The 27,473-nt window shown below is 45.5% G+C and overlaps 1 protein-coding gene across 1 annotated transcript in view; it reads right to left on the reverse strand.

Annotated features, from left to right (window-relative positions):
• FSTL4 (follistatin like 4) overlaps window positions 1–27,473 on the reverse strand; it is a 390,948-nt gene that overhangs the window by 181,552 nt on the left and 181,923 nt on the right. The window contains exon 3 of the mRNA XM_063087969.1: window positions 26,858–27,106. Coding sequence (XP_062944039.1) covers window positions 26,858–27,106 — 249 coding nt within the window. The remainder of the gene's footprint in view (window positions 1–26,857; window positions 27,107–27,473) is intronic.

A 27,473-nucleotide genomic window follows, 5' to 3' on the forward strand; every position in this document is an offset into this window, starting at 1 on the left:
AGAAAAAGGAAAAAAGGATTAAAAATAATGAGGAAAAGCTAAGAGAGATAGCAGACAACCTCAAGCACTCTAACATCTGAATTGTGGGTATTCCTGAAGGGGAGGAGAAAGGAAAAGGTATTGAAAACCTACTCAAGGAAATAGTAACAGAAAACTTCCCAGGCATAGGGCAAGATACAGACCTTCAGATCCAGGAATCTCAAAGGTCCACAAACAGATTCAACCCCAAAAGATCCTCCCCAAGACATATTATCATTAAATTCACAAAGCTCAAAGACAAAGAGAGAATTCTATAAGCAGCAAGAGAAAAGCATCAGGTCACTTACAGGGGAACCCCCATCAGGCTAACAGCAGACTTCTCAACAAAAACCCTACAGGCCAGAAGAAAGTGGAATGATATATTCAAAACACTAAAAGAAAAAAACTGCCAGCCAAGAATTCTTTACCCAGCAAGGCTCTCCTTCAGAAATGAGGAGAAATAGTGTATTTCCCAGACAAACAAGTTGTGGGAGTTCAAAACTACACGACCAGCCGTTCAAGAAATTCTCAACGGAGTCCTTCATCTGGAATCTGAATAATGGTGACCACAATCACAAACACACAAGAAAGAGCAAAACCCACAGTTAAAACAAAAATGCCAGCAAGAAAGAGAAAGAAGCTAAATCATGCCATCTTAAATCCCCAAGTAACATTGAAGAAGAGAAATAAAAGTGGAAATAATGATCAAAAGACATTTAAACCATATAAACAAGTAGCAATCAAATGACAGGAATTAAACAGCACTTGTCAATAACTACTCTGAATGTGAATGGACTAAACTCCCCATTCAAAAGACACAGACTGACTGATTGGATTAAAAAGCTAGACCCAAGTCTATGCTGCCTTCAAGAGACCCATCTCACCTGTAAAGACACTCATAGACTAAAAGTGAAGGAATGAAAAAAAGATATACCATGCAAATGGAAACCAAAAATGAGCAGGAGTACCTATTCTCATATCAGACAAAATAGACTTTAAACCAAAAAACATCAAAAAAGACAAAGAAGGCCACTAGATAATGATAAAGGGAACTATCCAGCTGAAGACATAACAATCATAAACATGTATGCACCCAATACTGGAGCACCCAGATATATTAAGCAAACACTCTTAGACCTCATGAAAGAGATAGGACCTAATACATTAATAGTGGGTGATCTGAACACCCCTTTCTCAGTATGGGACAGGTCTTCCAGGCAAGAAGTCAACAAAGAGACACAGGATTTAATCTACACCCTGGCAGATACATACAGAACATTTCACCCAACAGCTAAAGAATATACTTTCTTCTCATCACCTTATGGTACATTCTCCAGGATAGACCACATATTAGGTCACAAATCTAGTCTCAGCTAATTTTTAAAAATTGAAATCATTCCAAGTATCTTTTCAGACCACAACGGACTAAAATTGGAAATAAACAATAAGCAAAATGCTGGAAGCTATACAAATACATGGAAAATAAATAATAGGCTCCTGAATGATTAAAAATTTTTAATTAAAAATTAAACAAGAAATCAAAAAATTCCTAGAAACTAATGAAAATAAAGATACATTACACCAAAACCTGTGGGATACTGCAAAAGCAGTACTAAGAGGCAAATTTATTGTAGTAAATGCTTATATCAAAAAAAAAAAAAAAAATAGAAAGACTTCAAATAAATGACCTAACACTACACCTCAAGAAATTTGAAAAACAACAGCAATCCAAACCTAAAGGCAGTAGACGGAAAGAAATAATTAAGATCAGAGCAGAACTAAATGAAATAGAGACCTAAACAATAGAAAAGATCAACAAAACTAAAAGTTGGTTTTTTGAGAAGATAAATAAAATAGACACACCATTAGCTAGGTTAACAAACAAAAAAAAAAAAAAAAAAAGAGAGACAGAAGACCCAAATAACAAAAATTAGAAATGAAAAGGGAGACATTACAACTAATACCACAGAAATACAAAGAATCATTAGAGACTATTGTAAACAACTGTATGACAACAAGTTTGAAAATCTGGAAGATATGGATAAGTTTCTAGACACATATAAATTGCCAAGACTGAATGAAGAAGAGACAGAAAACCTGAATAGACCAATAATAAGCAAGGAGATTGAAGTGGTAATCAGTAATCTTCCAACAAAAGAAAAGTCTGGGTCCAGACGGCTTTACAGTTGAACTCTATCAAATTTTTAAAGAGGAGTTAATACCAATTCTCCTCAAACTATTCCAAACAATTGAAACAGACACTACTCTCCCAAACTCATTCTATGAGGCCAGCATAACTCTGATACCAAAACCAGATAAAGACACAACAAAAAAAGAAAATTACAGGCCAATATCCTTGATGAACCTAGAGTCTAAAATCCTCAACAAAATATTAGCAATCAGAACACAGCAACATATTTTAAAAATTATACACTATGATCAAGTGGGATTCATCCCAGGGATGCAAAGATGATTTAACATACGAAAGTCAATAAATGTGATACATCACATCAACAAGCTCAAGGACAAAGACGATATGATTATCTCAATAGATGCTGAAAAAACATCTGACAAAATTCAACATCCCTTCATGATAAAGACTCTCAACAAATTAGGTATAGAAGGAAAATATCTTAACACAATAAAAGCCATTTATGACAAGCCCACCACCAGTATTACTCTGAATGGGGAATAATTGAAGGCCTTCCCCTCAAGGATAGGAACAAGACAAGGATGTCCACTCTCACCACTTCTATTCAACATAGTGCTGGAGGTACTAGCTAGATCAATCAGGCAAGAGAAAGAAATAAAGGGAATCCAGACTGGAAAAGATGAAGTCAAACTTTCCCTATTTGCAGATGACATGATACTATATATATAGAAAAACCTAGACTCTATCAAAAATCTCCTAGAGCTTGTTAATAACTTCAGTAACATTGCAGGATACAAAATGAATGTCCCCAAATCAGCAGCATTTATATACTCAAATAATGAATTAACAGAAAGAGAAATAAAGAAAGTAAGCCCATTTACAATTGTCATGAAAAAAAATACAATACCTGGGGATCAATTTAACCAAGGAGGTGAAAGACATCTACAATGAGAACTATAAACCTCTTCTGAAAGAAATTAAAGAAGACACCAAAAGATGGAAAGACATTCTATGCTCTTGGATTGGAAGAATTAACATTGTGAAAATGTCTATACTACCCAAAGCAATCTACAGATTCAATGCATTCCCCATCAAAATACCAATGACATTCTTCACAGAAATGGAAAAACAATCTTACCTTTCATATGGAAAAACAAAAGACCCTGAGTAGCCAAAGTAATCCTAAGGAAAAAACAAAAAAAAACCCAAGAAAACAAAAAAACCCCAAAGCCGGAGGCATAACTCTGCCTCACTTCAAATTATACTGCAAAGCTGTTGTAACCAAAACAGCATAGTACTGGTATAATAATAGACATTCAGACCAGTGGAGTAGAATAGAGAACCCAGAAATCATCCCTCAGGGTTACAGCCATCTGATATTAGACAAAGGCAACAGAAACCTACAATGGGGAAAAGATTGCCTCTTCAACAAGTGGTGCTGGGAAAGCTGGATATCCATATGCAGAAGAATGAAACTAGATATGCATCTCTCACCATACATTAAAATCAACTCAAATGGATTAAAGACCTAGGTATAAGACCCAAAACTGTAAAATTACTGAGGGAAAATATAGGTGAAACACTTCAGCAGTTAGGTCAGGGCATAGGCTTTATGAACATGAGCCCGAAAACATAAGCAGCAAAAGAAAAAAATAAACAAATGGGACTATATCAAACTAAAATGCTTCTGCATAGCAAAAGAAACAATCAACAGAGTGAAAAGACAACCTACAGAGTGGGAGAAAATTTTTGCTAACTGTGCATCCAACAAGGGATTAATATCTAGAATATACATAGAACACAAGCAATTATACAGTAAAAAAATGTGACCCAATTAAAAAATAGGCAAAGGAGCTGAACAGACGTTTTTCAAAGGAAGACATGCAAATGGCCAACAGATACATGAAAAAATGCTCAGCATCACTAGTCATCAGGGAAATGCAAATTAAAACTACACTGAGATACCACCTCAGTTAGACTGGCTATAATCAAAAAGATGGTTAATAACAAATGCTGGCAAGGGTGTGGTGAGAAGGGAACACTACTGTACTGTTGCTGGGACTGTAAATTAGTACAACCACTATGAAAAACAATATGGAGTTTTCTCAAACAACTACAGATAGATCTTCCATATGATCAGCAATCTCTCTTCTGGCTATATATCCAGAGGAATGGAAATCATCATGTCGAAGAGATACCTGCACTCCCATGTTTATTGCAGTTCTGTTTACAATAGCCAAGATATGGAACCAACTTAAATGTCCATCAATGGATGACTGGATAAGGAAACTGTAGTATGTATACACTAAGGAATACTACTCTGCCATAAAAAAGAATGAAATACTCCCATTTGCAAAAACATGGATGAACCTGGAGAAACTTACATTGAGTGAAACAAGCAAAGCACAGAGGGATAAATACCACATGTGCTCACTCATAGGTGGGAGCTAAGAGAGAAAGGAAGGCAGGAAAGAAAGACCACAGTAGTCCCATGATCCAACAGAGAGAGGGAACATTCCTAGGGCTACAAATTGGAGTGGGGGGGGGAAGGGGGAAGAGGTGGGAGGTTGAGGAGTAATTGGGTGGGGGAAAGGGGTAAATAGTAATTTCTGGTAATGGGTATGCCCCCAGTATGAATCTGGCTCTCACATCATGGGCAGGAGGGGAGATAGCTTTGTATCTCATGAATATTCTAAATAAATACATAAATACATAAATACATAAATAAACTTGTTTGAAAAAAATCAAGATCAGATTTCAAAGAAAGAAAAAAGAACTTCTTGGAGATGTCAGAATATCCACTGGGGCCCTGAAGTAAAGATGCTTTTATTATTTGAATTGAAATTATTCAATGTGAAGATATAGTTGATTAATAAAATCCCCCCCCAAAAAAAAAATCTAAAAAAAAAAAAAAAGAACTTGAAGAGACAGCTCTCCAAAGAAAATATACAAATGGCCAATAATCACATGAAAAGATGTTCAGTATCATTATCCACCAAGGAAATGCAAATCAAAACCACATGAGATACCACTTCACATCCCTTAGGTGACTATAGTTAAAAGGACAAATAATAACAACTGTTGATGGTTCCAATCACCTTACTGGCCAGCCACCAAAACCAAACAACTGTTGACAAGGATTTAGAGAAATTGAAACTCTTATACAGTGCTGGTGGGCTTGTAAATGTACAGCCACTTGGGAAAACAGTCTGGCAGTCCCTCAAAAGGTTGAACGAAGAGTTAACACGCGACCCAGCAATTCCACTCCTACGTATATATACTCAAGAGAAATGGTATATAAAACCCAAAAACTTGTACACGGATGTTTATAGCAGCATTATTTATAATAGCCATAAGGTGGAAGCAAAACAAATGTCCATCAACAGATGAATGGATAAAATTTCATATATCCACACAATGGAATTTTATTTGGCAATAAAAAGAAATGAGGACTGACGTATGCCACGGCATGGATAAACATTGGAAACATTATGCTAAGTGAAACCACACATTATATGATTGCATTTATATGAAATGTCTAGAATAGGCAAATCTGTAGAGGCAGAAGGTAGATTAGTGGTTGCTAGAGCTGGGGTGTTTTGGCAGGGGGAGGGGAGGAAAAGGAATGAGTGTTAATGGATGCAGTTTCATTTTGGAAGTGATAAAAATGTTTTAAAATGGATTGTAGTGATGGTTGCACAACTCTGTGGACATATTAAAAACCATCGACTTATACGCTTTCAATGGGTAAATTGAATGTGAATTATATAAATAAAGCTGTTATGTTAAAAAAGCTGAATGTGAAAGACAAAACTATTAAGTAGAGATGATGTTGAATAATGTAGGGCCTTGGGGGCAGGGAAGGATTTATTTTAAAAGGCTCAAAATCCACTAACCACGAGGGAAAGGATTGATAAATTCAACTACGTTAAAATTAAGAACTTCCATCCTTAAAAATAAACCAAGATAGAGTGAAAAGTCAAGCCACAAATAGAAGAATATGTTTGTAATAAATATAATCAACAAAGAATGTGTCCAGAATACACAAAGAACTCTCATAAGTCAATACAAAAAAGACAAACAACTGGATAAAAATATGTGCTTAGGCAAGTACTTCACAGAAGAGAAAACCAAAATGGTCAATAAACAACACAGTCCTTAGCTTCATTCCTATCAGGAAAGTGTCAATTAAAACCACAATGAGATATTATTTCATACCTACCAGACTAGCAAAAATTAAAAATGTTTAATAGTCACAAGTGTTAGTAAGAATGTGAAGTATGGGAATTCTCATACGCTGTTGTTTTTAGGGTAAACTGGTCAACAATTTTGGAAAACAGTATAGAAAAGAGTTGGGTGAAACCTACTGCTGAGGATACACGCTGGAGAAACACTCACACACGAGCTCAGAAGACAAACGAGAATGATTCTAGTGGCATTGCTTGGAACAGCCCCCGATGGGACCTAACCCAAATGCTGGCTGTCAATAGCCGAATGGATAAATTGTGGTATATTCACATAAAGGGATATTCAGCAACAAAAACGAACAACTTAAAACTCTACTCAATACGGATGAGTCTTACAAACAGGATGCTGAGTGAAAGAAGCAAATCAAAAAAGAACACCCACAGCACAGTTCCATTTCCATGAAGCTCAAAAACAAGAAAAGTAAGCCATGTTGAGATACATATTTATAAATATAGTAACTATAAAGAAAAGCCAGAAAGTGAGTATCACAGAAGTCAGAAAGGACAGTGGTCCCCTGTCAGGCAGGGAGGAGGGTGTGAGTGCGGAGGGGCACAGGAGAGGGAGTGCTTCTAAAGCACAGCCTGATCACCACAGCCCGGCTCATGTCTCGACGATTATTCTTTCGATTATACACACACATTTGTGTCCCATTGTCTATATGTCATATTTCATAATAAAAGGTAAAGAAAAAGACTTCAATTTCAACAAGTGGCTTCCCTTCCAATCCTATGAATGGGCCAGGAGGCCAGCCCTGCACACGGACACAGCTATGCACAGGGAATGGCCGGGACCTTGGAGGAAGAGGTAAACCTGCAGCAGTGGGCATGGAACTGGGAGGCTCCTGACACCCAGGTGAGGAAGACTCAGGTGAACAACCATGCAGAGTCCTGTTCATTGAGATTTCCTCAGTCCCTTCTTGGCTTTTCAATCACTAACTGCTGTTCTACTGACCTAGATGGAAGCCTCCATTCGCTGTCCCCTTCCCTGCCATCCCTTCCTCCCCTGAGCAAGTGTTATCGTGCACTTACTCTGGGCCAGGCTCTGTGCCAGGCCCAGGATGTGGCAGTGAGCACCTGGTGCTTCTGGTTCAGTGAGGGGATGGTGTTACCTGTGATCTTCCAATTCATTGATTACTACTGTGCCAAGGGTCAGAGGGGAAAACTGAGGCCTCTGTGCACATGAGTATGTTTAACAAGGCTCAGTGCAGGAACCTTAGAAAACAATGGGAGGTACTGCGGTCTTGTCTATACAGTATTAATTTTGGGGATACTCTTAAGCACCTGGAGGCTTCAGGGATATGAAGTTTGGTCATTAAGAAGCAATTTGTGTATGATTAATGCAATTGCTTTTGTTATGTTAAAATTTAAAAATCACTCTGATATGAAGTCTAAAAGAGCACCTTCTTTTTGTGACTTCATCATTCCTATTTGGGTATTCGGGATACCTGGTGGGCAAAAAGTTAACTGTAGATGTAATAACCAGGAACTACCTAAACTATCTGTAAGGAGCTTGTTTTCTTCTGAAGCACACACAGAATGAGTTTTAGCCTTAAACCCATTAGCTCTTATGTTCTGTTTTCAGAATTTATAGCTTCCCTAGGGATTTTCCTTTGCGCTAGAGAGGAGCCTAGACATGATGGAGATTGTGGCTTATTGCGTTTCCAGTGCACTCCCATCTGGGAATGGGTTCTGATGGGGCGTACATATCCATGCATATGTGTGGTCTCACATGTGACTTTAACTACAGTGTCAGTGGGAACCCAGAGGCAGCCGAGCCCAGGCATGTGTGTGTAACACCTACGGTGGCAGTCTCTCCAGTGACCTTGTTCTTTCTCACACATAATCACTCCACCTTGCCACAGCTTCTGACTCTCTTCTTCCTCTCACAGTTCAGCTGCTCACACAAGGACTAACACAACCTCCTGGTGAATCTCTGCAGTTCTGAGAGTCCTGCCTTCTGTGATTTATTTGCAGCTCAGCTGTGTGGGACAAGCTACCCTCCTGTCTTCCACTTCCTTAATCCTAGACATCTTGTCCACTTGTGAAACTCCCTGGGCACTTGGAAACTAAATCTGTTTTTGTTTTTTAATATAACCGAGACACATCCTCCTGTATACTTTAAATCATCTCTAGATTACTTATGATACCTAACACAAAGTAAATATTATGTAAATAGTTATTATACTATACCATTTAAGAAATTTGTATTTTTAAAATTTTTTTCTGAATTTTTTTTACAGTTATTTGTTTTTTATTGAAACGTAACTGATTATACATATTTGTAGCGTACAGAGTTGACTATCAGAATTTGTATACAATATGTGATGATCAAATCAGGATAGTTGGCATAGTCGTCTTTATAAAACATATTCTTTGTGTCCATTAACCAATTTCTTCCTATCCCCCCTTTCCTCCCTCTAATAACCACAGTTCTGTTCTCTCCTTCTGAATGTTCAAAGTATTATTGTGTTTGTTGTTTGTTTTTTAACTCCCACATGAGTGAGGACATGTGGTATTTCTCTTTCTGTGCCTGGCTTATTTCACTCAGCACAATTTTCTCCAAGTTCATCCATGTCGCTATGAATGGCAGAATTTCATTCTTTTTTTATGGCTGAGTAGTATTCCATTGTGTATATATACCACATTTTCCTTATCCAGTCATTTGTCTATGGACATTTAGGTTGATTCCATATCTTGGCTATTGTAAATAGAGCTGTGATGAACATGGGAGTGCAGGTTTCCCTTCGACATGGTGACTTGAAACAAATCTGGACTGGGAATGTAGGGTAACAGATATAGTACTAATGCCTAATACTTATGGAGCACTTATGCAGTTAGGACTGTTAGTCCTGTTGTATGGATCAGGAAACTGATGCCCAAAGACATTAAGTACCATGCCCACAGCTTCAAACATTTGCTTGGAAGTGGAAAGCTTGGAAGTGGAAGAGCTGGGATATTGGACCTCATTTCTTGGCCTCTAGGCCTGAGCTCTCTGAATGAACTCACACATAGCCCAGTGGTGGTGGCGTCCCTGGGCATGTGTTCAAGCACTCCATAGCACTCAGCTCCCTCTCCAGGGTCTCTGTCCTCTCCAGCCTCGATGGGGAGATCCACATGGCTCCCCTAAAGTTAGCCTTGGCTGTGTGGCTTGCCTTCCCAATGAAAGACGGGTATAAGTGAACATGTGTCAATTACAGACTCGCTAAGTACTACTCACTCACTCCCCACAGCCCCTTCTCCCATCAGCGATTTCTGCAGAAGCCCATGTTGAAGTGGGTCCACGTGACAACGGTGAGCTGAGCCCCTGTCGACCCACGCTAGATGTGCAGTGTGAGCGAGAAGGGAACTTTTACTGGGTTTCTGAGAATTTGCAGTTGTTTGTTACCGTGGCATAAGCTAACACGCCTCTGAAGCCTCCATTTCCCCTTTCGAGCGGGGGTGAGGATTTCCGCCTACCTGCGATGACTGCTAGCTCCCATCGTTCCCTCCTCCTCCTGCTCCGACTTTAAACTGGAAGCAAGAATGCTGAGAAATAACTCATTTGTTTGTTAACTTAGTCAGTTACCTATAATCTAGGCTGTGAGTGTTTGAGAAGTTGGAGGGAGGGATTCCTGCAACAAAAGACAAGCTCCAGCTCACGGGGAGCTGACAACGTCCACACGGTCATGAGACGTCAGAGGGGCACAATCCTGTCCCCTGCTTCATCCCAGTTATGATGTCGGGGAGCATGCACATTAACTATTTCAGGCCATGTGTAAACTCTGCTAGTGAAACTGGTTAAATCACTAAAAAGTTAAAACTAGTAGCTTGTGCCACGCAGTAAATCCTCCTAGTTAACTGAGAAACATCATTTTTCAGTCACTTGTTTTAGATGTGCGTGGGCATGTTCAAGTCAGACTTCATGGGGAGGGGGTGGAAAGGGAAAGTGGAATGGGGGAGGTGAGAAGATGTGGAGGAGAAGAGGGGACAAGGGGAGTGGGGAAAGAAAGGAGGGGAGAGGAGAGGAGAGTCTGCCACTGCCTGCTGGATATTCAACCAGCTTCCCCCACACCTAACCTGACTTCAGCTGGACCAGGCCCTGCGTGTCCATGTGGACTTTATTGACACATTACTCGTTGGCCCATTCCCAAACGAATCTCTCTGTTGGTGTGACCAACTCCTCCCCAGCCGACCAAGACCAGCCCACCCTGATTTTGTCCTACCCTGAGTGTCAAATGCCCCCAGTGGCAACCTCTCCTGTGGCCCACATCCCGCACTTCCTCCTAGTCATCCCGGGAGCCCAGACCCCTGTGGGCTCAGCAGGTGCTGCCTGGACTCCACCTCATTGCGGGGGAGCTGCCTTCTCCTGGAGGAGACTTGCTCATCATGGCCCCCTCCTGCTGAAATCCTCCTGGTTCTCAGACACCCAGCCTTGTCCCTTGGCTCTGAGATTTCCGGGGCCAGAACCCCCCGTCCACAGAGTCTCAGTGCTGGTGGGGGGAGAGGAGAGCCTTTCTGAAGGATGCGTCCTTTCTTGGGTCAGGCAAAGGTACTTGTCAAAGCCAAACCTTGTCCCATTGAATGACAAGCCAGCGCCCACTTCTCTACGAGTTTTTCTCTAATTAACTTCAGTCATGTACCTGTCTGTCCAACTGATGGGCCCCCAGGGGCTCTGGAAGAAGACAGGATGTCCCATCACTCTATGGGGACACCTCAAACATTTGCTCTGTTAATTGGCTGCTGCCTTATTAAGAGATGGGTCTCCTTCCACAGCCTTCATTACTGAGTTCCAGAAGTGACTATGGGGCTCCCAGTTCTCCCCCATGCTCCAGTCACCAAGGCAGGCGGCTGATTAAATAAATACTCTAATTCCCATGTCTTTGAATGCGGCAGCTTGCTGGGCTCGGTGTGTGGTTCCCAGACAAAGACATCCTTGGAAAGGAGGCACATTAGGATCTAATCAGCAGGCTTTCAGTTCTGCCACCCCATCCCTTCTTTTATGCACCTTTCTTGTGTTCTTAGAAATCTGACGCCTCCATTCCCTTTTGGTGTTTCTCTCCTTAAGTTTGCATCTTAACTTGTTTGCGTGTTTAAGTATAATTTCAAATAGTTATTGTTTAAACTATTAAGCTTCTGGAAGAAAAGAGAACCTTACTGGGAAAATAGCCACTGGCAGAAAACACTGCTGAGGGTGGTGGGTGAGGAGAAGTGAGGACTTCTGGGGTGAAGTGCCGCAGCCCCACCCTCTTGTGGGACTCCCAGGTGCTGGGGGTGGGGGTGGGGTGGCAACACAGGGGAGGCAGGTGCAGTGGCCCAAGAGCACAACACTCCATCTGTAGCTCAGGGGCATGGACTGAGCCTCAGGGTGGAAGAATCATGCTTGGCTTGGGTATCCAAGCAGTGTGTCCTTTCCGAGTCAGCATGCTGCTCTCCAGATGGGGTGGCAGAGGGGCACACCCCTGACAAAGGGCCAGTGTGGCCACAGGGCTGTTCAGGGCCCAGCCAGATGGGCACTTGGCTCCTGTCAGTTGAAAGACCTCAAACGGCTGCCTCTGAGATGGCCTGTACTTCTGGTTAGACAGGGACTGGCCAAGGTCTGGGGAAGGCAGGGAGAGTGAGCCTGGGGTGGGCAGGTGTGGTGGTAATCTTATGTGTCAACTTGGCTGGGCTGACATGCTCAGATAGTTGGTCAAAAATTATTCTGGATGTGTCCGTGAGGGTGTTTTGATGTTAAGATTAACATTTAAGTCAGTGGTGTTTGAATAAAGCAGATTGGTCTCCATAATGTGGGTGGACCTCAGCTAATCAGCTGAAGGCTTCAATAGAACAACAAGACTGACCATCCCCTAAGCAGGGGAGAACTCTCCAGCAGACGGTTTCCAGACTCGAACTGAACATCAGTTCCTCATGAGCCTCCAGTCTGCTAGCCTATTCTGCAGATTTTGGACTTGTAAACTTCCAAAATCATGTGAACCAATTCCTTATAATCAAATCTCCAAACATATATATTTATTTATTACATAGATAGATTTACTACATATACATATGTACATACACACATCCCATCGGTTCTGTTTCTCTGGAGAGCCCTAATGCAATGGGGGGTAGGGGGGGTGGTATAGCTGACTCTGCCAACTCCAAAATGTTCGCACACCTCTTCAGCTGGGAAAGGTGGACGTCGAGAGAGGCAGACTGTTTAGGCACAGGGAGCCCCTCTTTCCCAGATATCCCCGGGGCTTCAGACTCCCCACACCCAAACCCAAGGGTAGGTCCTAACCTTTGCCACCACGCTCACTGCTCCCACTCCTGTGTCCCCATCCCGAAGGGCTGTTGTGGGATTAGAGACAAAGCGTACAGAGTACTCAGCATTGGACCTGGCATATGACATGGGTTTAAGTTAGTTGTCTCCTGCCCTCTTTTCTTTTCCAATTCCTGGCCTCTTAGAAAGGGTGAGAAGTATAAAATCACAGTCTTTTGCTGCAAAGTTTGATGATTATGATCATGGCCTGCTGAGTCCCTGCAGAGCAGTGCCTAAAGGAAACCTGGTGGTGCCTTCCCCTTGAGTTATTTCTTTCCCAGCTATGAGGGTTAAATTTAGCTGTCAATTTGCCTGGATTAAGGAATACCTAGAAAACTGGTAAAGCATTACTTCTGGGTGTGTCTGTGAGGGTGTTTCCAGAGAAGACCGGTGTGTGTTGTGGGCTGAGTTGGGAAGATCTGCTCTCAATGTGGGCAGGCACCATCCAAATGGCTGGGGGCCTGGATAGAAAAAAAAAGGAAAATAATTTCTTCTCTCTCCTGGAGCTGGGACACTCCTCTTCCTGACTTGGACACCAGAACTCCAGGCTTTCCAGCTTTGGGACTCCAGGACTTAATACTAGTGGCCTCTCTGGGTTCTCAGGCCTTCAGCCTGGGACTGAGAATTACACCATCTGCTTTCCTGGTTCTGAAGCTTTTGGACTTCGACGGAGCTGTGCTGCCAGCATCCGGTCTCCAGCTTGCATGCCTGTTGTGGGACTTCTCAGCCTTCATAATCACGTGAGCCAGTTCCCCTAATAAGTCACCTCTCATCTATCTGTCTGTCTACCTATCTACATATCTATCTGCCTTTCCTGTTGGTTCTGTCTCTCTGGAGAACCCTGACTAAAACACCAGCCTTCTAAACAGGCACGTTCAAGTGCGCATCTCGGTCTGTGCTGTGTCTCTAAATTACTATGTGCACTTCTGTTGGCGTTTTTCACAGGAGTGAAACCACATTTCCCTGCAGTGGACTTTGCCTTCCTTTTCTATAGATCCTCTTTTTATCAGGTCTCCTATCCCATAATTGTTTGCCCTGAGAGCCAAAAAACTTTTTAAAATGGAAAGTTTGTTCCTTTCAAATTGCTGGGAGAGTGTTTATTGAGACAAGCCTGGCACGTAAACAGGATCTTCATACCACTACAATTTGGCAGGGGTGGGGTGGGCACACCAGTGAGAAGGAACTCAGGCAGAGGTGGGGAGAGAAGAAGGAGCCTCTGAGAAAAGCGGGCATTTCCCCTCCTGAGAGGATGAGGCCAGTCGCTCTGTGATTCATGTGGCATCAGCAGGGACTTCCTTCCTTTGCAACATGGTCACTGTGGTGGTCGCACCACACAGACACATGGAGACAGCCATTGGGGTTCAAAGACAGAATGTATATGAATATGACTCATTTCATTAAAATGCCTGGATGTGGCAATGCTTGATATCCATGGAAATTCTAACTTCTATCCATTTCCCTTTAGGGGAGTGATCATTTTTAGGACAGGCTAAGTCACAGGTGCCAGTCTGAGTGGAAGAGGAAAGAATGCAGCGGTAACACCCAGCAAAGCTGCAGTGAGTCCTTTCATCTGCAGATGCCCTCTGCCATCCCCAGGCCTGGTTATTCATGTCCCACCCATTCTTCAAAGTTCAGGTCAAGTCCTTTCCCAGAAAGATCCCTCCTAACTGCTGGGGTGGCCACTGGTAAATAGTGACAGAGGACAGGCAGGTCCCACTTCTGGTGTTGTTACTTAACCAGCTCAGTAACTGGGCAAGTTATTTGGCTTCTCTTTTCTCCTCAGTAAAATACCAGCTGGGAGGAGGATTGCATGAGATGATGCCCATAAAGCACCTGGCAGTGGGCTGGGAGCCTGGCAGAAGCCCAGTGACGGGTGGCTATTATCATGTCCACCCCATCCTGATGGCCACTCCCTTTTCTGCTGCCCATGGCTGTACCCCATGTGGACCCTCTCTGTCTCAGGGGTCTAACCTCTACCTCTGTCTCCCAAGAGTCCAGCTCTTCTGCCCTTCTTTGCCTTTTTTTGGCAACAGGACTCACGTATTTCTCTCTTATTGGTTAATCACATAGTTTCGATTGGAATGTTAGAATCTGCAGTCCAGGCCTTCCAACTTGCCCTGACCACATCTCAGCATATTGACGTGTGCCCGTTAACAAAGGCATCATTGCACGAGGAAGACACACCATGATGCACTGGAGTTTTCTTTACTTCAGTTACATGCTTCCTGGGGAGCACACTCCAGCCACCATGATATACCAGGGGAGGCCCAACCTTAGGTCCGATCCCCTCAGTTGATGGCCAGCCCTACCCATGGTCTCTGGACACACCAGCAACGGCAGGAGGCAAAGTCTCCCAGGTGTGGCCAGCATCACGTTCATTCTGGGCTGTATGGATAGAGTTAATGGAAAATTGCCTTTTTGGGCTGATGTATGCTTTTTAATGTACTTAGTCAAGAATTATGCACAGTCTGTTGAAACTGCCGTAGGCAAGTCAAGGAAATTAAGCGCACTTAACTTCATCACTTACCCTTGCCATTTGTGGTAACTATATTTGAAACAATTATTTAGACAGCTTTTCCCTTCAGGGGCCCCTGTGCTCACCTTAGGCCTTGAGGAGTATGATTTCCTCTTTGTCAAACTCTCTGATTTGTTTCCAGATTGCTGGGGTCCATCTTTCTGTTTTTTTCCAGCCAAGAATACGTGGGTCATACTATTACCTGAGCCCCTGTCTGAGGATACTTTCTGCTGTTTCCACACATGGGTTGTTATTTGATGAGTGTAGAATTCTTGCATCGTATCACCTCAAAATTCTACAGATATTCTTCATTGCCTTCTTGCTTTTTAGTGTTGCAGAAACATAAAGGACAGAGTATTTTGCAAATTGGACTAAAGGAGAGAAGTCACCCCTGGGTAAGCTGATCACCTAGGACCACCCCAGAACCCCAACCATGACACCATATTTTTAAAATCTCTCTTTGCTTATTGTGTCCATTTGATTTGCTTTGGGATCTTTAAGATGACCAATCACCCATATGTTAAATATTTTGTTTCTGTCTTACATATCTATCTTTTCTTCTCACATTAGTTTTTAGCCTTCTTTTTTCTCATTTTCTACATATGTTGGGAGAGGTTTTCAAGTTTATTCTCCATATTGGAGAACACCTATGTGGTTTCTGCACTGTTAATCTTGCTTTTTACTGCTTGAAATGTGGAAGAAATTTCTAACATTGTACTTCAGATTTCTTGTATTCTTTCCTTAGCTCTTCCAGCTTCCATTTTATTTTTGACTGTGGCTCAGTCAATTTATAATCCCATTTTTCATCTCATTTCAAGTTTGTGTTTTCTTGAATTGAGTGTACAACACAGTTGCTGTCTAAAACGTGCTTCTGTTTCTTCTAGTAATTTTCTCTAAAGCATACTCTTCTGCTGCATCTTGGGTCAGGTGCTCGCTTCCTTTTGTGTTGCAGAAGCCAACTTCTCTTTAATTCTTGTTCAAACAGTTCTGTTCAGGCTTCACCTCTGTTCAGTCCCAGTGAGATTGTCTAGACTGAAATTATAGCTAAATTCATGGTCACTGCCACAAAATATCACCACTAAAGAGAGGTCTTAACATCCCTATAATTAGCACTTGTGGCTAAACAGTTGAGAGGCACCCTTGAAAATCTGGAGTTTTGTTCATGCGTGGAAAGAACTAATGAGCTCCCTGCCTACATAATTAGGGCAATGTGTCGCCGACCTTTTCCAGTACCATTTCCACACCTACCTTGGTGTCCCCTTATGAAACTTCTTTCTCGGTCTGTGGTATTTCTCCTTTAGCAGCTTTGCAAGAGACCTCTTTCTTGGTCTCCCTTTCCAGACCATCACCCACCTATCAGGAAATGTTCTGCCATCAGATCCATTATACCTTCTGACACTTCTAATCTAGCATTCCCTAAATCATTGGACAGCTTTGGATGGGGAGAAGTTTAAAATCTTAGCCCATGCAGACCTGGGTCTCTAACATGCCCCACCTGAGTGGGTGTAAATGAAGATCTCTGCAAATCCATGTAAAAAACCTTGGATTTATTATATTTCACTGGAAACATGGATCAACCACACTGTATCTGAGAAACAGACAGAAACAGAAACAGAAGAGTAGGAGGGGAGATAGAGAGAGACAGAGAGAGAGAGAGAGAGAGAGACAGAAAGAGAGAGTGTGTAGGTGGAGAGTCAGAGAGCTCAGCCAGGCAGAACGAGTGAGGGAGGCAGGGGCTCACGGAGGCACTTGCTGGACCACTGGGGACCAGGCCTTCAGGCCACACCTTAGCCAAGTGAAGGGGTAGGGGGTGGACTGAAGACAAGCAGTGAGAGCGGAAATAAAAGTTCCCTAAGGAAGACAAGTAAAGAGATGCCTGGATGAGCCCTTCTTTGCAGTTACAAAGAGAAAAGCACAACTCCGATTCCTCTGCTTATAATAAGTAGACAGAGTTCATTGCATCTGGCTATTTTAGTTACCTGCAAGCAAAGTGATTTTGCTACTTTCATTTAGAAAAGCTTTTAGAAAGTAGTTTTCACTCTGATCACCTTCATTAATGAGTGATCAGAATGCATCAAAGCAGAGGTGAACACGGCAAGAAGAAACGCAGAGGGCAGGCCTCTTGAGGAGGAGATGCCCAAAGCCACTGTGATGCTCTGTCTTCCCTCATTAGCCTTGAGAACACTGTTCTGGACCCAGATCTTCCATGGTACCTGATGCAGGCCTGGGTACAAGTCAACTACAATAAGGAATCATGGCAGTTCCCAGGGACCCATGATGCTGCAGAGGGCTGGGCCTTAGCTCTCTGTAGCTCTGTGCCTTGGTTCTCCTGGCCAAGGACTCAACTCCACAGACCCAGCATTCGATCATTCCGTGTGGTCTTGTTAGCCATGCATCCGCTGAGCCTGCTCTGCTGGGGAATGTTTACTGCACAGACAGCCTCCGCTAATGGAGATTAGCAGTCACTTACTCTCTCCCTGGGTCACTGCGTGGGTCTACCCCTCAACACCTCTAATTTATTCCAGTTAATTTGACGTGGTGGTAAGTGCTCCTCCCTGTCTTCAGAGAAAAAATGATGGCCCAAATTGGGCTGTGGTTTCCCTGTTCAGAAAAGCAGGCAGAGAGGCTGGGCACCTGTGCTTGCCACAGGGGCTGGGGGCAAGGGAGGGAGGGCTTGGGGCCCGAGAACATGCCAGCCCCAGCGCTCTGCTCAGCTCTTGCCCTGCTGTCCTCCCAGCCACCGGCCCCATCAACTCCTCATATCACCAGGCAGAGAAGAACCCAACTGGGATCCCACATCTGGAAAAGCACAGAAGTCCTTTCCTCAAGACTGTTAGTAAACAGAGCGACATATTTGAGTTGTGGCTGGTCTGACAGCTGCTGAGTTTGTCACACATATAATTAAATAAACTGTTTGGGCACAGAGATTCAATATGCAGTGTCATTTAGCAGCTGCTACATGGGGGCCTTGATCTTACTTGCAGGCACAATAAGAGAGAGCCTTAAAGAAGTCCCAAACCAGCTTCTTCTTGCTCCAGTGATTAAACATTTGACTTCTGGTGAACATCTGAAAACTCTCATGCGTTAGGCATGGGCTCCACTCAAAGGGGTCTAAGCCACCTGTGACAAGGACACCCCTCTCCATGCAGGGCCTTCCTCCAGCAGCCTCCTGGAGGGAAGCTTGTAGGACAGGAGGCTCCATGCCACTCCTTTCCCTTTATCCCCTTCCTTCCTCATGTTCCCTCAACACCCTCGATGGCCTGACCACCACAGAGAATCCAACATGTCCTTTGAAAGGGGTCCTTCTTATGAATCCACGATCTCCTTTGCTGGGCCCCTCTGCTTTGTGTTACATGGAGGGCTTCTAACTAGGGCTTCCCCTTCTCTCCCTTGGGGACCTTGAGGGGACTGCATATATCCTATTTAACACATAATCATTAATTTGTGCATTCATCTAAAAAATGAATGGAACATCTCCAGCAAGCTAGGGATAGAAAGAGAAAGCAAATGTCCCCACTCGTAAGGATGCCTGGTATGGCAGGACAAGAGGCAGGCTAACAAGAACTTATAACAGAAGGAGGACCCTGCTCTCAGTAGAAGTTCTGAGGGCACCTTGGTTAGCTTTGGGCTCACACACGAAATTCCTTGGACCCTGCAGGCTGACCTCAGATAAAGAACAAACCTAGAGATGCATGGTCATTAGCTCCAGGACAGATCATTTCTTTCAGCCCATGGTATTGAATGGTCTTCATAAACTTCCTGGGGTGGTGCTAAACTTCAAGGCCATCCCTGGTGGGCAAGACAGAGTAATGAGGAGGGCAAGGCGGCACAGTGGGAAGAGCCTGGGCTTCCAATGGCTGGTGAGGCCCTGCGCAGATGCTCCTCCACTCCTCTGACTTCCTACATTTCTCTCCCTTACTTGATGCTCCAGCAATCCTGGCCTCCTTGTGGATTCCCAAACACACCAGGCACGCTGCCCCCTGAGGGGCTTTGCACTTGCTCTTCCCTCTGCCTGGGATGCTCTTCCCCCAGATGTCCAAACGTCTCACTCCCCAACCTCCCAACCTCCTCCAAGTCTTCGCTCAAATGTCACTTCTTATGTTAGAAGGTCTCACTAACAGCCTTCCCTGCTTGTTCTTCTCCATGGCACTTGTCACCACCTAACATACTTTATCTCCTGCTCCCACGAGATTGCACCTGCCATGACAGCAGGACTCTTGTCTGCTCTGTTCCCTGCTGTATCCGCAGTGCCCAGGATAGTTCCTGACTCATAGTAGATGTGTGTTGGCTGAATGAATGGAAAGAAGGATACAAGCAGGTGAGCACCATGGCCAAGTGACATCTCGGAAAGCTCACCCTTAAAGCCATATGGAAAGTGGGTTTAAAGAAGTATCTGCCAGGAACTGGGAGAACAGCTGGGAGGTAATAGAGGTCATCCAGGCAGGAGATGCTGGTGGGGTGGACATGTGCGGGGGCAGAAATGGTGGACTGAAATGAGCAGAGAGGTCAGGAAAGAAGGCACAGTTGGGTCTGTGCTCACGAGACAATTTGGGTCTCTAAGGCATTGCTGGAACCATGAGAAGGGTAGGATAGAAAGAGAAGAGAGCCAAGGAGAGCCCAGGGGACCCACATGTGAGAAGCTGCTGAGGAAGGAGGGGTGAGTGCAGAGTCAGAGGGATGGGTGCTGGTCCCTGGAAGACACTGGAGCAGGGCTGAGGAAAGGATGACAGATGCTACTGGGGAAGGGATGCTGTAAGGCCACGCCTGGAAAGTGCTGCCTGAACCTGGCATTTAGAAGAATAAGTTGATCTTAATGAGCTCAGTGGCAGTAGGATGATGGGAACAGGACCCGACACAGATCCTGGTGGGCAGAATGCAGCAGAGCTAGGGAAATGGACACAGCTAGGGCAGGTAACACTTGGGGTGCCCGGGAGGGAAGTGGAGAGATTATGTGGTACCTGGCTGGATACTGGGACAAAAGCCAGATCCTTTTGGCTTTAGGTTGAGAGAGGCTGAGACTGTCAACAGCCAAAGTAACCAAGGCGTGCACAGAGAAGGGGAGGTTAGAGACAAGAAGTGGGGGGGTGGTGGCAGGGAGGCGGGGGGGGGGTGGCTGCCAGAAAACAGCAGGAGACATTGTGGGGACTCCAGGCCGTGGCTGATTTCCATAAGTGAAATCAATGTAGTGCAAGACTTTCTCAGCTCAATAACTTATTAGCAATTTTTAATTACTGGACTGTAATTAATTCATTCAAAGTGCAGCAGTTCTGTGAAGCACACCACACATGCTGAACTGATAAGATTCTGGCACATTTGCAGGGTGCTCACACTAAGACATTTTCTTGCATAAAACCTAGAGGGAATATACAAAGGACACACATGTTTGTTTAAAGTCGTGTTTCTTGATCCTGGGAGCAGACACAACAAATGAGATGACCAGTCTCCAGCGGATGCTGGGCTGGGGGTCTGTGAGTGAATTTTCAGTTCGGTCAACCCCTAGTTGTTTGCACTGTTGCTGACAGAATCCACGGAGGGGGGAAGGGTCCCACATGACAGTCCATACAGATTCCCATTTGTCCTTGAGGTCTTGGGGGTGTCTCTGCCTAAAGCAACCCCCAAATGATGGCCCAGACAGTGGAGATGCTAGGGATTGGCGCCCGGCCTTTCTTTGGGCTGTCAATTCCATGAGGTCAGGCTTGGTGTCCTGATCATACTGGTAGCCTCAGGTCCTGACACAGCCCTGGCACCCAGTGGGCATGCAACAAATGTCCGCGAAGCTGGGTGGATCACGGGAAGAGGCCAAGCCCTCCTCTGTGGAGCTGCCAGTGAAGGCCAGGAAGGGGTCTGGGCATAGAGAGATTCCTGTGCAAGGGCTGGAGGAGCAGCTGTGGGCTCCAGACAAGAATGTGGGTAGGGCCAGGAGTGGAAGAGCAACTGGAAGAACAGGAAAGGCATTTGGAGAGCCAGACCAGGCCAAAGGAGGGCTCATCCCTGGAAGGTCTGCCTGCTTCTGCCCCAGGCTCCTCTGGCAGCCTTCTGGGTGTCCCTGAGTCTCCTGCTCTTTCCTTAGAGGGGAGAGAGTGGTCTGGCTTTCTGATTTCTGGAGGCCCTGAGAGTTTGGGATGATTGAGCCAGCTTTCCCTGGAGAAATTCCAGCTGGGCTCCTGATGAGCTGCAGAGCACAGAGGCCCAGCTCAGCAATGGTACACGAGGACTTTCCCACTGACCATGGCACCTGAGCCCTCCTTCTGCACTAGCCAGTGTCCTGGCGGGGAAGGTGAAGCAATTGCATCTGCTGGGAACATACATTGCTGGGGCCTGATTAAACACAACCCCAAAGCTGTGGGTGCTTTTGAAGTACCGGCTGCAGTGGCAGAGCCTGGGCCCTGGGCTTGGGTTGGCCTGTGTGACTCAGGGCAGGTACTAGCCCTCTCTGGGCCTCAGGGCCCCTACCTGGGAAATGAGAACATTGGACTCGCTTATCTGACACCCAGTCAGCTTGAGTTCAAACTACCCTGCTTGACACACAAGGTCTTTCTCCAGCTGCTCTGATCCACCTGTCTGCCTATATCCCCAGCTCTGCCCCCCTGGCCGCCTCACCCCAGTATCCACATCTTAATCACTGCTCTTCCCTGAGAGATGAGGTACTTCCTGCCTGCACCCCTAGAAAGCCTTTCCCACCCTCGCAAGCTCTCAAACCCTCCCTTACCCTTCAAGACCCATCTAGAATGTCTCCTCTTCTCCAGCACCTTCTCTAAACATTCTCCTTCTCATCTTCAGGCAGATGAATCCTTCTCTCAGGCTCCACTGACATTTCCTGAGAGTCATCTAGCTTTCTAGCAACTTCTTCCAGACTAGGAATCAGCGACACCAGGTTCTCCTCTTGCTTCTCGACTTATACCTCTTTTCAAAGAGCATGATGGTGATTATTAAATTAGATCAATGGGAGGTCAAATTATAGTCAGTGATTAAATAAATATGGAGGACCAATGTTCTTCTCTCTCCTTGTTCACAGGAGGACCCACCACCCCTGACCTCTTAGTCCATATCCAGTGTTCCACATAAGAGGACAGGGGTCTTACAGCCTCTGACATGTGCCCCTTGAACATGCCCTGATGTTTGCAACAACATCACCATCATCTCACGTACTATGATAGAAAAGCACGTGTAGAGAAGAGTGCTCCCTACATGCCAGGCACTGCTCACTGCATGACACTCTGTGAGGTAGGCATGCTTACTTCCATTTTACAGGTAAGATAAGTGAGGCACAGATAGTGGACCTGCCTTGTCTGAGGAGGCCTGGTACGGACCCATGACTGACTCCAAAGCAGTGCCCTTGAGCACATGCCACGCTGCCCCTTGAGCCTGGACCTCTCTGATGTTCCCTCAGGCCCCAGCACCCCCTTGCTGTAGGGACTGCTCCAGCAGAGTGAAACCAAACCTCTATCGACACCTGACAACACCGCAGCCCTGATCCTGCATCTCACACATCTCAGGAAACTGAGTCTCCAGCTGAGGGCTGGGCTGGGCTGACACACTGGGGATGTGAGTAGCTTTCTCTAGCAGCGCAGAAAAGACTTGTGGAAGCAGGTAGAGAAATGCCCTGGAGGGGTGAGGCCTAACTTAAATTCCTAAAGTGACAAGATTCAAAGTAACAACAAAAATGGCAATAAAATAACAAGAAGAAGAAGAAGAAAAAAAGGCTTTTGGCAGCAAGATTTATCTGCTATGCTCACTTGCAACAAAGTGTTGAGTTTTTAATGCCTATTTGGTAACACTTAAGAAAAAATGATATATTAGTGAGCCTATAGTATATTTAATTTTTTCCCCCCAAATGGAAATTATTTTCTCTGATTTCATTAGCTTGGGAAATCCTCTCTGAAGCACCAAAATCCTGCAAACACTATACAGGCCAAGGAGGCTGAAGCGTCCACTCAGAACTGAACTGCTAAAAGTCTTCTTTCTTCCCCATGATTGCATGGTTTGTTTGGAAAGCTGCCCAACTATGGCATTGTAGCACCTGGCATAACGCAACGGTGGTGTGATGAGTGATTGCTGAAAGGTGAGCTTGTCTTCTTGAACAGTGTAGAAGATAAAGCATGAATTCAAAACCAAAGTCAGAAAAATTATTTTAAGAGTGCCAACTAATACACAAATACGGATGCGCTGTCACAAGATAACTTTTGAAACAAACTCTATAAGAAGTTAAGCAGCAAATTCCACCCAATATCTTGCTATTCTCCTCATAGTATTTGATGCTGAGGAAAAATGTGAAGAAAGAGATACAGCATCTTTTTCACATCCCTCATTGCCCCTGACATTCAGTGAGGGAGACCCTGCTTATAACTCAGGAGAGCTGGGATCAGAGCTGCGAACTCTAGCTGAAGCCATGCTTTTGAGTTCAGTTTGATTTTCACACATGCTAATAATCTCTAAGTGATATTATATTTCCTTCTGCATTCACAATGAACCCCATTGCCATAGCAACTTCTGGAATGTGATACCAGAAGTTTTCTTATAAATGGGGCTTAGATGTTGCCTCTTTTCCCTTGCAAAGTGGCAAGGGCTGTGTGTCCCCAGCGAGTCCTCAGGAGAACCCCTCTGGACTCAGGGGTTCTGGCTAGAGAGGGTCAGCTCCAAACCACAGGCTTGGCCCAGCATAATATATCACCTCCTTCCCCTTGCTCTACAAACTGCAGCCCATAAGGACTGTCCTAATATTAACTTCTGGGGGCAGATAAAGTTCAAGAGAATGAAGTTATAACTTCTTGTAGAAACAGAGAATGGAAGATGGATGATTTTAGAATTTTGGTTTGCATGGGCAAAAAAGGTGTTTATAATGTTCGTGTATTAATAATTCCCTGGAAATTTAGGACAAACGACAAATTGTTATCAATGAGGCTCAAGGTGGCATTAGATATTCTGGTGCCATCATGGGTTGGGACCACAGGAAGTTGTCCTTTACATCCTCCTTCCAAGACTATCCCCCACCCCACCCCCTGTTCCTGCCAGAGCCTCAGTCATCTGTTTCCTCCTGCTCACTGTTGGAGCCATGGTTCTGGTGAAGGTAGGGAAGAGCTCACCCCAGAGCACCCCCTTAGGCCTGGCCTGCCTTCCACCCATGAAGCCCCTGTTAATCAGTGCCCAGGTCTTTCCTGTTTGCTGGGCACACCTTTGGGAATGCTAGAGGAGGTGTGGCAGCCAGCCCTCCCAGCTGCCAGGACTGGAGCTAACTCCAAACACGAGGCACTGAAAGCTTCTCCAACGGGCCAGGCCTGCAGGAAGAGATGCCCTGGCTCCAGGGGGCATCTCCAGGATAGCATCACGGTCTGACTCCAGTGTCTTTCCCATCCCCTCTCCATCTACCATTAAACCACCTGGGCCCAGAAATGTCCCCCAAACCTCCCAGGTAGAGCCCTTGTTCCTGCCTCTGTGTCCCTGTCACAGTTTGTGCATCTTTCCACTCTAGGCTTGTGGCCACATTGGATTAGAACAAATAATGACGGCAGACATTGTTAATAGTGAGCCCATGTCATGTGCCATGTGCTAATGGTGTTTACGCAGCATCTCTTCTCTCCATGGCTGTTGCAGGTGGGTACTGCTATCAGCGCATTGTACAGCTGAGCAAAAGCCCAGGGAAGTGGAGTTCTGCACTCCAGGGGAGCACAGGGCTCGGTGCAACCCCAGCTCACAGGCACCGCTCTCCACCTAAAAAGGCTCTTCAGGAGAGCAGCTATGCCACCCAGGTTGGTGGGAATTCACAAGATCTGTGAAGAACCCAATGAATCAGAAGGATTTAGTGGATAAATTCAATCAGCATGAAGCAGAACTGAGCCCTAATCTGCTCCGGGCTGCCCCGCCTCCAACTCCACCTCGCTCCCCATCATCCCTCACCACACAGGTTTTGTGCCGGTTGTTTTTCCCTCACGTGACATGAGAAATGCTGTTTGAATAAGCGACGGTGAGGGAGGCTGCGCGCACTCTGATGCAGAAATAAAACCCTTCAGAAAGATGCAATTTAGGGGATATTGGAAACCAGAGAATGGAACATCAGTCTATAAAATTCAACACGGCCAATAAAGCTGGAGCAACCGGTCAAGTGCTTTAGTGTGCATGGCTGCTGAGGAATTGGCAGGCTCGGGCTGGGCTGTGCCTCCAGACCAGGGACAATTTTCCTAGGCTCATTCTGGCCTCATTTCCATAATGTGTCTCATGATTTCTGAAGCACCTCAGCATTAGCATCATAAGCACAGTTGTGAAAATGTCTAAGACCGTTCCCATCACAGGATAAATGTGCCTTTCCAGAGCCCTGCCCTCTCTAGGGCTGCACGCTGCCACAGCTTGTGAGCAGGGATGGGGAGCGGCCCATTGTGTGGGTGCAGGTCACACAGGGAGAGGCAGCAGGGACCAACACACCTGTGCTCCAGCGCCTCAGCAGCTGTGAATACCCTGCACACACATGTGCCACATGTCATACCATCCTCAGGCTGGGGGCCTGTGAGAGTGAGTCTGGAGCTCTGTCCCTTCCTTCCTGGTGCCCAGCCCTGCACAGCTTGGACTGCTCAGAAGCTGTTGCCTGCCATTTTTGCGGGCACTTGGCGGGTCTCTATCCCAAGTCTTCTCCTCTCTTCCCTGCCTCACTCCAAAGCAGGTGTCTGGCCTTATGCAGCCCTAGGTGGGCTCTCCCACCCACAATGTTCCCAGCTCTGTCTATGTCAGCCTGTTCCCATCTGCCCACATGCAGCTTCTGCCTTCTTCAGATGTCTTTATTTATTCACGTGTAGTCACCTTGTCTCAGGGTAACAAATATTTCTACAGGCCATGGAATGTACTATTTATTCGGACCATGTCAACACAGGAATGTACATTCTAACTGTTATTGCTTCAGGCACCTGTGAGCCATTGAGCATCTTCTTGGTCTAAGGCACTGTGCTAAGTGCTGAGAATATATTTGTGCATGAAACAGCCCGAGTCCCTGCCCTTGTGGCTCTTCCCCTCTAGTGGGCACTGATACTGCCCTTCTCTGCCTGAACTCCAGCACAATGCTTGAATTCTTTGGCCCAACTCCACAGACATGTTCTGATGTCCTTGCAGGACTTCCTTGTCTTGCTCAGAGGTGTTTTGAACAGGCAAGGCATGGGCCATTTTCCATCAGCCACTGCACTGCTCCAGGCCAGAGTTTGAGTCCCTGCCATGCTGGGAATCACCGTGCTGGTGTCCATCTGGCCACATTCTATGCACAGTATGGCCTCCTGACTCATGAGACTCTGTCTAGAGGGATAAACATGGTCCCCATCACCACCTTGCAAAGGCCCACCCTATGTGGACACCTGGATAATGCCTTGTTTTCTGGTCCCTAATGGACATGTGTTCTGCACCAGCCAGAGTTTAGCTTGACCTCCCTGGATTCTGCTCTCCAAGCAGCTTCCTCCAGGGACGGGGGGGGGGGGTCTCTGGAGGTGGGACACAGACAGAACATGCGTACTGAAATGCCACTGCTGCCATTTTGTTTCAGCACCAGTCTTTCTCTTTTTTTCCTTCCTTTACACATGTAAGCTGTAGACTCAGCACCCATGTCACTTGTCAAAAGGCATTAGAAGATCCACCGCAAAGCCCAAAAGCATAAGAGCAAGGAGCCATGTTCCTACCTTTGAGAAAACAGTCCTTGCTGTGGACGATAATGATCTTCTTCCCCAGCAGGCAAGCGGCACGGTGGAGTTCACAGTGGTTTTCATAAAACCTCCCATCAGAGCCGCACACAGGCATGTAGCTGGGCCTGCATGCCTCCAGGCACCGGCATTCAGGCTCCCCTGTGTCCCTGCTGAGCACACACTGGCTCCCGCGGCTGCAGAACTTCTTCTCACAGGAGGCCAGCAGCCCATCGTGACCTGGAAGACCTGCCAGGCACACAAATGCAGAGGGTCAGCCGCAAGCCCTGGGGGGAGTGGTTACGGGTTTCCTTAGTGGCTCTTTTATGTCACAGTGAGCAGAGGCTCCACTTGGTTGTGATGCCAACACTACCCAGGGTGGGGCCCGGGGTGCCCAACCGAGTTCTGTCACTCCAACAAGAGGCGGCCATTGGTGCCAAGAAGCGTGTCCTACTGTTCAGAGCTCAAGTTTTATGGCTCACTCTGAACACTGCAGATGTAGCACCTGCCTGTCCTGGGACCCATGAGAAGGCTTTGGATAAACTCATGGTTCTTTCTTAGCCTCACTTTTCCTGCTCCCAGTTGGAAAATGAAAACACCCCCAGCCATTCTGTGC

The sequence above is a fragment of the Cynocephalus volans genome, chromosome 2 (assembly GCF_027409185.1).
Source record: "Cynocephalus volans isolate mCynVol1 chromosome 2, mCynVol1.pri, whole genome shotgun sequence".
Classification (NCBI taxonomy): domain Eukaryota; kingdom Metazoa; phylum Chordata; class Mammalia; order Dermoptera; family Cynocephalidae; genus Cynocephalus; species Cynocephalus volans.